Source organism: Neolamprologus multifasciatus, chromosome 9 (assembly GCF_963576455.1).
Source record: "Neolamprologus multifasciatus chromosome 9, fNeoMul1.2, whole genome shotgun sequence".
NCBI classification, from domain to species: domain Eukaryota; kingdom Metazoa; phylum Chordata; class Actinopteri; order Cichliformes; family Cichlidae; genus Neolamprologus; species Neolamprologus multifasciatus.
Genome location: NC_140447.1, coordinates 3802540 through 3814148, shown reverse-complemented (window position 1 = coordinate 3814148; position 11609 = coordinate 3802540). Strand labels below are relative to the sequence as shown.

The 11609-nt window shown below is 40.7% G+C and overlaps 1 protein-coding gene across 1 annotated transcript; it reads right to left on the bottom strand.

The window, feature by feature from the left end:
- Window positions 1-1589: 1589 nt before the first annotated feature.
- LOC146510828 (zinc-binding protein A33-like) lies at window positions 1590-5347 on the bottom strand. Its single transcript, XM_085172685.1, has 2 exons — window positions 4925-5347; window positions 1590-3390 (listed from the first exon to the last, which is right to left on the bottom strand). The coding sequence occupies exon 2, from the start codon at window positions 3379-3381 to the stop codon at window positions 1822-1824; it is 1560 nt and encodes a 519-aa protein (XP_085028811.1). The 5' UTR covers window positions 3382-3390; window positions 4925-5347; the 3' UTR covers window positions 1590-1821.
- Between the last annotated feature and the right edge of the window lie 6262 nt (window positions 5348-11609).

Below are 11609 nucleotides of genomic sequence, written 5' to 3'. Positions count from 1 at the left end.
TATTTAATATCATATATTGGCCTTTTTCAGCTTTATTTGAAGGGCCACGGGTCAGACTCCACCTGGGCTGCCGCTCTCAGCCTCACTCTGAGGAAGCCTACAGTCTGTCACAGTGGAAACTACACCGGGAGACCCGATCCTTGGGGTGGGCCAATTTTTGTTATAGCGTGTTTTGGGGTTTAAAAGCCACAGAGACGCGGTGCTTAGAAAAAATGCATTTCAGCTGTGCTGATGCTCCTGACACGTATAAGACTGGGGAAACCTGCATTCAGCTGAAACTGAAAAACACTATGTCCAGATAAACAGAATCAACTTTTGGAGAAAAATAAAAGATTCTTCATCAGACTCTAACAACTAAAAACATGACACTTACCTTAATTGTATGGGCTACATCAAATATATTCAAGACCGACAGTAACACTTCTCACTGCTGCTAATTTTAACAAAACTAAACAAAAAGGAGGCCAAGTTATAAAGAAAAAGGCAATTCACCAAGTCTTGAAAAGTAAAACTGAAAAATAGAAATACAGAATAAAATAAAATATCCATCCAGATCTTTACAACCAACAACATAAAATCTATCTTGATTAAATGGCCTAATTTTCCAATAAATTAGCAATAATAAAGTTAAAAAAAAAAAAAGATATTCAATTTATGGACGCTCAAATTAACAGAGCGACATTAAACGCACCTCATTGCCTGCCATAGCGTTCTTTGCAGCTGCACTTCACCTCAAAGGTCGGTTAATACATCGGATTTAACTTAACCAAAGTCCCGCAATTAAAGGAAAATAAAATGTTTCTAACAAATACAATGAAGAACATTAAAATAATTCACTGTCAGTTACTGTCGCTGTGAGTTTGACGAGATTAGCTGCTTCATTTGGTTCTGCCTAAAGTTAAAGTTCTCTCAGTGATCGAGTGTTTATATGATAAGATACATGTTTAATGCAGAAAGTTGGAATTACAAGTTGGTAAGAAGGTTTAATTTAAGCTTTAAGTTCAAAGGTGAAAGAAATTTCACGTTTGATGAAGGAAGATCAAGGTTTATCAAGGCTAACAAGGACATAGGTCAAAGGTCAAAATAAGGTAAGGTGATAAAATATAATAGATATATATATAATCAATAAATAAGGTGAAAATATCAGATAAAAGGGTTTTTTGGTTATAAGGAATGAATAGGTCAAAACAAGAGTACTGTTAAGTTAAAATTAATAGGTCAAAGGTCAGATTAAACCGGTTGAACAGAAAGGATCAGCAAAAATTAAACAAGGATGAAGGATGAGCCATGGCAGACATGACTCTGTTGATCTTTAACCCAAATCATCACAACATGCAAATATAATCATCAAAATGATGTGACTGGAAGGATGCAGCAGTCTGTGCTCCACCTTTCTCCTCCACACCTGCAGGTGGAGGAGAAAGGTGGAGAACATGGATGCATGAATCTCTACAGAGTTCTTTGAATATTATCCGTCTCATCAGTTTTCAGTGAACAAAACTCCTCACAGAGCCAAAATAAGCAGTTTGTATCCAACATAACTCAGCTGGACTCTGATGCTCCGTATAACAGCCACACATGAGTCTGGATTCACTCAAAGCATTGAACAAACTTTATTGTAAATGAAGCTTTTGGACATTTATTCTCTGATATTTGCTCTTCAGCTCGAGTCTCCATCAGTGGGAACATTTCCTGATTCAACTTTTCTTCTGTTCAAATCAAACTCCATGAGAATCAAAGTGTGAATCAGAGTCCTGATGATCAGATTCTATAGAAACATGGAGACTGTAGAGGATTTACACTCAATATGTTGAGTGTAAATCAATATGTGAAGGAGCAGCCAGTAAAGGAGTAGATCAGAGCTGCAGCACCTACATCATAAAAGGAGACCAGACCCTCCTCATAATCCACAAACACCCCCACCTTCTCAGGACCAGGATGAAGACAGAGGGGAACTAGAGGGGAATCACAAGCTTTGTACTCATTTCCATTTCTCAGCATCACAGTCCAGAAACCATCCTGAGGACTCAGTGAGATTCCTCCCTTCCTGTTGATCGACTCTGTGGACACTCCTAAATCCCATTTAGTCTTTCCTTTAACCTGAACCTCAAAGTAAAATCTGCCTGAAGAGAAACTCTGCTCTCCTAAAACATTTACACACAGAGAAAATCTCTCTGGGTTGTCTGGAAGTTTCTTCCTCACATCACTATGATAAACTTGTTTTCCATCATCAGACAGGATGAGTTCAGGATGAGCTGTATCAGGATCCAGAGTCACGTCCACCTCATGCTGCTGGACCCTCTGCAGCTCAGCCTCAAACAGCTTCTTCTTCATGGGTTTCCAGACTGTCTCCTCCAGCTGAGCCACAGCTCTCCCCACAGTCCCCTCATATGGTGGTGGATGAACTCTGACCTCTGTCCAGTCCTTGGTGGGTGGAGCAGCTTTCAGGGAGGAGAAGCTTTGGAGGAGGTGGAGGTGGTCTTCAGAGCGTGAGAGCTGCTCCACCTCAGAGCTTCTCTTCATCAGCTCAGAGATTTCCTGTTCCAGATCTTTGATGAGACCTTCAGCCTGTTTCTCTGTAGCTTCCTGTTTGTCTTCGATCTCCTTCATGAGCTCCTTCAGGCGTCTCTCAACAGACTCCATCAGAGCCGTGAGGACCTGAACACCTTCTGCTTTCTGTCTGTCTGCAGCATCTTTACTCATCTTCACCGACTCTGTGATCTCCTGAATCTTCAGTCGTCTCTTCTGGATCATCTGCTGAATCTCAGCCTCTGTCTTCTCCAGCTCTGCCTTCTTTCTTTCATATTCTTCTCTCAGAGGAACAAACTCATGGTTCTTGTGGTCTAAAACAGGGCAGAGCATGCAGACACATGTCTGGTCGGTCTTACAGAACAGCTCCAGGAGTTTATCGTGCTTCGTGCACATCCTGCCTTCCAGGTTCTCCACAGCATCAATCAGCTGATGTCTTTTCAGGCCTTTCAGTGTCAGATGAGGCTCCAGGTGAGTCTGACAGTAGGAGGTCTGACACACCAGGCAGGACTTCAGGGCCTTCAGTCTGGTTCCAGTGCAGACGTCACAGGGAACTTCTCCTGGTTTGGCAGCTTGTTGCTCTGAGCTGCTGCTGCTGGCTTTCTGCTGAGCTTCACGTCTGAACTGAGCAACCATTTCAGAGATGAAGGTGTTGATCTTCAGCTGAGGTCGAGTGTAGAAAGTCTCTTTACACATGGGACACTGACAGCTCTGATTCACGTCCCAGTGCTGACTGATGCAGGTTTTGCAGAAGTTGTGTCCACATGGTGTAGAGACTGGATCAGTGAACACATCCAGACAGATGGAGCACAGAAACTGATCTTCAGATCGCAGATTGCTGGCAGCAGACATGTCTGCACTCTGAGGGAGAAAGAAAAGAAACATTTGATTCAAAATTCACTTTAAATTTCATTTTTAAAAAGAGAGAAACAAGCGTCAGTAGTCTGAGGAGCTTGGAGAGAAAAGCGTCTGGACTTCTTTGAGTTTCTTGAAGACGTTTCATCAGAGAAGCTTCTTCAGTTCTCAGAGTAACTGGTGGAGACCCAGCAACACACTCAGACACAAACTGGTTCATCCCAAACACAAACCTAACATCGTAGTGTCTGCTGCGTCCAGATGAACTGGATCAACGTTTGGGGATGAACATAAATACAGTCGTTAAAAAGATGTGAAATTCTGACTGTTTTACAGAAGGTCCAAGATTCATGCAGATCATTTGTATACTTGAATAAATCAGTTTGTTGGATATATTCCATCATATTCCATCCGTAAACTTCGACCTTGTTGGTGACTAAATACTTCTTATTGTCCAGATCAACGAGCCATTAATATTAAACAGTGACTGTTCCAGTAGAACTGACAGTGAGGAGGACGATGAATCATAAACCTCAGAAATGTGTTATTAACTGTTGATCCAGTATTTTAATGGCATTTATGAGAACATGTTTATTCAGAGGTGTCTGTATATTTGGTCCATTTGTGCGTCCTTAAAAACTGTCCTGTTTTCTCTCACAGATACTGGAACATCACAGCTCCTCACAAACTCAGGATATGGAAGATGAACTTTTCCAGTCACTCGCTGGGATACATCATTCATGTTATTCTGGATCCTCAGAAAACATTGATTTATTTTTGTGTTTCATATATTTGTTTGTCCAAATCAAAGACTGATGTTAGTAGAGAAGAAGCCACCATGATAAAGCCTGTGTGTGAAAATGAGATCAGTGGATTTGATCAAAATCACATTTAAGGAGGAATTCTGTCCTCCAGTTTGTTTAAATAAGCTTTGGGATTAAACACCATCATCTATGTTTGTGTCTGATGTTTGATCCAGTTCAGCTTGAATATCACAGCTGATGTGTGGACATATTTAAAGCCTGATTATCAGGATGATTCAAACACATGTGTTTAAATAATGAGATTCATGTTTCCACACAAAGTTATAAAGTGCAGCATCGACTGTTTTCTGAATGATTTAGGAACATCTGTGACTCTTACAGGATACACTAAGTCAGATAATCTTTGTAAAATGTGTGAATGACTTTTTGAAGTCTACTGGTTTACAGTATCAAAGGCTTTATATCAATAAAGAATAAATAGGTGTTTTCACGTCTGTAATCCTTATGATCAATCAGATCCAGAATCAATCTAATAGGAACAGGAAGTGATGAATAACCAGGAAGTGTGGAGTCAGTCTGAAGTCCAGAGCACAGCCTGAGTCCACAGTCCTGAGCAGAGCCACAGTGAGACTGAAGCAGCAGCTCGATGTTCCTACAGTGGATCTGTGGTTACATGAGCAGATTTCTATGGATCCAGTGTGACTGTGATGAGTCCTGATGAAGTGAACAGAGTGAAGATTTGTGTAGAAACAGGAAGTGTGATCAGCTGCACTCACCACTGTTGCTGAGAGAAACCTGATGGACTCCAGTGGATCTTCTTTTAGAGACAAACAGGACTCGACTGCAGCTCTGCTGTTGCTCTCTCACACTTTCACTTCTGCAAAATGACGTTGAGCTTCTTGTTTTTCAGCTGTTGCTCCGCCTCTTCCTGCAGCTGTTTGTCTGGTTTTGCTGCCTCTCCCTTTACAGGAATCAGCCGGTCTGTACTCAGTGACTGTGTGCAGCGGGTGGGAGGAGTGAGGAGTGGTGTGTGGGTTCACACAGTAATGACGGCCTCAGGTGATCAGGAGAAACTCACCTGGATTTCCTTTTTCCACAGCAGACTGAGAGCTTCAGGTGGACCCTGAAGGAGGTCTCAGACACAGGTGGTAAAAGTACACACAGTGTGTACTGAAGTAGAAGTACTACTGTTAAAAATACTCCAAGTACTAATTCAACTTCTTTACTGAAGTAAAAGTAAAAAAGTACTATCTGAGAAATGTAAGAGAGTAAAAAGAGCTGATTGAAGAACATTTCTAACACATGTGTTTATACAAAGCTAACTGAACCATGTGCTGCATCAACGTGATAATAAAATATTATTCACTTTATTTCTAATAAATATTCCCAGCTTGAATCAGACAAGTTGAACATGAGCAGAGAAAAAGAAGGAAAATCCAAATATTCCTGTGTTCAGTTTTCTCCATTTTCAGGCCGACTGTGCCTCTAAACAGGAACATGAGCAGGAAGAGGCTGACGTGGATTCAGCAGGTGGAGGATGCCTAACATCAGCTGGAAAGATTTACTGTGACGTTTGTTTGCTGTTTTCGCCTCGTGCACGAGAACATCACCAAATAAACTCGAGACAGTTTTTAATATTTTATTGTTCAAGAGCAAAAAGACTGACGGACTGTGTTTAAGGTAACCTCACAAATGTCACACATGAAATATTCAGTGTTTATTTGCTGGTGTTGTGGAAGTTTTCCACTTAAATAAAGCCTGCAGACGAGCGGTAGCTAACATTCTTTAATCCAAACACACAAAGAACAGAAAAAAAACAGCTTGATGGAGAGCCTACATGACCGCGGGGCAGACGGTCAGCAGAGTCTCACTGAGCCTAGCATGGCTCTCAGTTAAATACCTCCTCCAGGAACAAAGGCAGTACACAGCTGTTTCACACCTTAAGGTTCACACTCCCTTGCTACTTCCCAGAGTCCTCAAAGAGACAAAAGACTCTTCCTGTGGAGCTGTCTGCTTCCCCCAACATCCTTACTACACCCCCCACCATTTGTCTTAACGTATGAGTGTCAGACATGTTAAAATCCAGTGGCATTTTAAAATCTAGTGGTACATTTTGATGCTAATGTGTACTAATTTGGGGTAGATGACAAAAACTAAAACGGCCATGCGTTTTTTATTTTTTCAGAAAACCCGTGGCAGCGGCTCGATGAAGAAGTTGGCAGACAAACTGTCAGCCGGTGATCAGGTGATCACCAGCTGATCACGGGGCCGGGTTTAAAAGAGAGACGCCACCCACCTGTTCGCCGCTCAGACATCGTTCTCTGCATGTCAGAAGCTCCGACACTTTGCCGACGTCAGTTTCCGTCTGATTCAGCAACCGTGAGTGTTTTTCCTCTCGATTCTTTTTCTCATCCCGGCTCCGCTCGCTCTCCGTCTGTAACGCCAGTTCCAAAGCCACACTTCGTGCACTGATCGTTACTAGAATAACTGCGTGTCTGTTCCAACCCATCGCTAGCCTTCGCCGCGTTTGGGTCTAGCCAGCACGCCACACGGGCACGCCGAATTACCGTGTGTAATTCGCCCGATCGTGACACAAACCAACAACGCAACAGCGGACTCCATCATTGAGGTCCAGTGCTACTTGGCGGAGAGAAACATTCCAAGATCAGAGGATCCTTTAACGTACTGAGGGAATAGGAAGACATCTTATCCGAACCTTTCCCACCTGGCTTTACAGTTTTTGTACCCCCAGCTTCATCTGTGCCCTGTGAGCGTGTTTTCCAAAGCTGGGGAAATGGTGTCAAAAAATGCAATAGACTGAATGTAAAAACATTGGATGAACTTATTTTTCTGAATAGAAATTTATAATAAACTCTGAGTCAATTACATTTAAATGGGTAATATTACATTCACAATACTTTCATTTTAATTTTCACTTAATGACATTCACAATATATTTTAAAGATGTCAACAATATTTGCAATGTAAAAGATATAAAATGATTCCATGGAAAGTACCTTACAGTGTATACACGTATGACTAGGTCATTCAATCAGTGTCTGTTGTGAGTCTCAAGTAAGTTGCCTGCAATGATATTTCAGGTCCACCAGGTGTCAGTATGGAGCAAAATAGCAACACCGTGTCGACACAGCATGGATACAGTTTGGGGAATGTGCTGAAACGCTTCACGAGGCCTCATCTACACATCACTAATATTTACTAATGAAATCTATAAGTGGTCTCCTAATTAATGACATTAGTAATCATCCACCTGTTTTTGCAGTGTATGACAGCAATTACAGGAAGCTCAAACAGGAAAATGCAATAAAACAGGTGAGTCCATAAATGCATTTAGAAGTTATTTACTTAAGCAAGCATGGGAGATGTTGCATACGGCTGATCTTAACATTTGCTAATGTTAGCCTCTGATTTGGGCTGCTAACGTAAAGACGTTTAGCTAGCTGACCAGCAGAGACTAGTTTGCTGTTTAACAGACTACAGTCGTAATTTTATTTAAAGATGAGCATATTTATCATTATGTCTATTTTGTAGCACATGTAAATGTAAAAAATGTAATTTATGAAATGGTGAACATCTCATTTCTAGTGTGATGTTTTGTGACCCCATTGAGCTAATATGATTAAATGACAACTACATCTGGATTAAAGTATAATATAAGTGCAGTGCTGGCGTGCAGGGGTGTTATGCTGCTGACACATTATGAACTGTTATGTCTATATCAAGCTTTTAGTCTAATAATAAGAGATTTTTGTGTCTTTCTTAAAAAATCAGATCCACAGTCTGTCATGGTCCTGGATCTTTGACCCAGTGTTTTGGGTTCTGAATCATTAATAGTCTTTGATTTCATTATTATTTATCCTTTCTGGCCTCTTGGTTTCTGTCTCTGTGCTCCTCCTGTGTTCCATGTTTAAAGCCTGTTGTCTTCCTCTGTTTGTTGCTGGGTCATCTGTGATTCACTGACTGCATTTTCCTTGTATGTGCAGAACTTTGTGCCATCAGAAACTGAATTTGAATAAGTTAAATTTGAATTGCTCAACTTGAATAAAAGCTTCTAAAGCTGAATTTGTATTGGCCTAATTTGAAATCCAATGAATTGGTTTGAAAAGAGCTACGTTGTACCTGCTGAGTGTTACTGAGCGGACCTACAGCATCTAGAGCTGGAGCAGGGCACAGATTAAGTATTCAGAAGTCATTCGTCATTTCAAATGACCAGCAGATAAACTCTCAGTTTGATAATAAATGTATTATCTGTATAAGAAAAACCATCATGTAAACAAATGATAGCCTGACAGTAACCGTTAAGCTTATTGCAGCTGTTAGCTAAAAACACTAATTTAGCATAGTTAGCCCTGGGTTCAGCTTTGCAAACATGATCGACTGTTTCCAAAGTCGCGTCTTGTACCCTCTCAGAGCCCTGTATGCTTGCAGAGACCACTACAGTAGGGAAACATGCAAATGAATATCCAAACCATTGTAATTTAGGTTTATTTATGTCTTACAGCATCCCAACTCTGTAGCTAACTTAATAACTTTAGCTAAAGTGAATAGTTAACATTAGTCTAATTCATTAGTGCAGCATTACTGGATCACCCCTGTTTGAAATGATATGATATACGACTGTCAGTGAAGCAGCAAACTTTGTGAAAAAACCCAACACTTCACATTCTCTAAACCAGGGGTCTCGAACTCCAGTCCTCGAGGGCCGCTGTCCTGAAGCTTTTCCATGTGTCTCTGTTGCAACACGCCTGAATACAATTAGTAGGTCATTAGCAAGACTATAGAACGTGACTGCATGCTGAGGTGGTGATTCAGCCATTGGATTCATGTTACAGCAGCTCATGAGTGAATGAACATGGTGCAATAAGTACTTTTAGAAGTATATTTTTCCAAACACTTACATTAACTTAAATTTACTTGAGTAGGGTTAGGGGTTGCCACTTCAGCATGCAGTCAAGTTCTATACTCTTGCTAATTTTACTCATTTTACTCAGGCGTGTTGCAACAGGGACACATGGAAAAGCTTCAGGACAGCGGCCCTCGAGGACTGGAGTTCGAGACCCTCTAAACGTTTGGCCACAGCTGTAGATGACACTATCAGTGCTCGTTCACTCTTGTCAATAATTACATTTCTGGGGAGGATCCAAGATGGCAGAGTGACTAGCAACCTTACTGCAGGGGTCCGAACGTTTTTGGTTTTCTTTTGTCCTGAAACTGTGAAATTATAAAAAGCAATAACCGTTTTTTGTGCACGTCAACCAACTACGGAAGAACTAACAGGACACCAACTCTACCGTAATTATTCCGTCTTTTTTTTTGATAACTGTCCTGTGAGTACGTACATCCGCTTCAAGGAAGGCTTCTCTGAAAAGATCTCCAAGGAGACCCATTTGGCGGAGGCAGACTCAAAGTTGTGTAAAACACAGTGGGGTGAATCTGTTTTCTTTAGTAATGGTACGTCTCAGCTGGAGTGAGGATTTTATTTAATAGGTTTCTGGGAAATGTCATAGACTGTGAAAGTGATTCTGATGGTCACTGGCTGATGGTAGTGTCACAGATTAATGGTTCTAACTACATTTTGTTGTGCGTGTATGGTTATACTAATAGAGTTCAGAACAAGAAACTTTTAACCTTCCTCTGTGAAAACGGGAGCAATGGAAGATAAGCTAAATTTGTTGACAAGGTCATTGTGGGAGGAGACTGTAGCTCCCGATCCCGCTTTAGACCGTTTTCCATCTAGGACTTCATGTCTCAGTTTTGATGAAAGTATTCTTAATTTGGTCAACACAGTCAGTCTGTGTGACTATTGGAGGCTGAATAATCCTTCTGTGTTTCTGTATACTTGGTTTCATTCATCTAACAATGGTCAGTGTTCCAGAATTGATTGCTGGTTAATCTCTGACAGTTTGATCAACGACATCTCCAACTGGGAAATCTCAGCTTCCTCTCTAACTGATCACTGTTTGATTTCCTTGTCCATCTCATTAACCACGGTGAAACATCCTTATTTGGAAATTTAACAACAGCCTTCTGCATAATGACAACTTCTGCCTTGAAGTGAGAAATCTAATGGCCCAAATCGACAAATTAGATATCACATGTGAGCAAATGGGAATGGTTTAAATTCCAAGTTAAACAGATGGCAATTCAAATGAGCAAATCCACTGCTAAAGAGAAAGGACAGGAGCAACAAACTATTGTTGAGAGAATTAACAGGTTATGCTGCAAACAGGATTTATCACTGGAGAAACAAATACATCTAAACAAGTTTCAAACTCAAGTGGGCAAACTGTTCTTAGAGAAAGCTAAGCCAAGGGTAAACTTGTAACTGAACAAATGCCCAGGGGTAAATCACCAGGAATTGATGGGCTAACGGTGTATTTACTATTTACATACTTAGAATGTATCTCATCAGTGAAACAAGGTCTCATCACTTTAATCCCAGAACCCAACAAAGACAAACTTCTTTTGGATATTTGGAGACCCATAACCCTTCTGTGCAATGATTATAAATTATTGGCTCACGTTTATGCAAACGTTTAAATGAATGTTTAACACACTTAGATGACGAGTGTCAGTCGGCTTTCAGAAAAAGAAGAGACACACACAGTGACATTAGATGATTTTTATGAATGTGAGTTTTTATCTAGCCCCCCCCCCCTCCCCCCTTATATCCTTGCTGTTATTTTTGTTGTAATTTTATCCTGTACGAGAGTTCATTTTGTATAATATTGTATTCTTGATGGTATTGGTTAATTTCTAATAACAATAAAAAAAATCAATTTCTAAATTAGTGCATTTACAGGTAAACTATATCTAATATTTTATCTAAATAACTGCTTTGTCTTTGAAAAGGTGAAGAGCCTGAGACCGGTGATGGGCCAGTTCTACTCTAAGTTCATCCTTACGGTGGCTCACAGGACAAGGCCACACTCCTGTCCTGCCAGAAGAGAAACTTCAGTCTTCATGCAGTTCAACCACACCTGTCATATTGTGTTCATGCAGTCCGGAGTAAACAAAGAACTAAAGCAGACACGTGTTACTTCATCTTTTATCTTTATTCTTATTTTACATGTTTCATTGTTAGGCATTAGGTTTATTTGCAGTAGTCCTTGCCAACTTCTCTGCCTCCTCCATGTTACTGTGTCAGCATCTATTTAGGATTGGGAGTGCAACAGAAAGTAAGGAAATCCAAAGTACCATTAAAACCAAGAGAGGATCTTATATTTCAGAAGAAGGGATTATTAAAAAGAATTCAAAAGAAATGACCTCGATGCTATACATGATTTAGGAACCCTAGAGAGCACTTTGCAAAATAACACATTTTGCACACTTAATTTCACCCTCTGATGGGCCAAGCTACGACTGTCAGGGATGGTGATGTAGGCACAGAGCATGTGAGAGTGTGGTCAAATAAATGTCTCCAAAACTAGATGAAGGCAC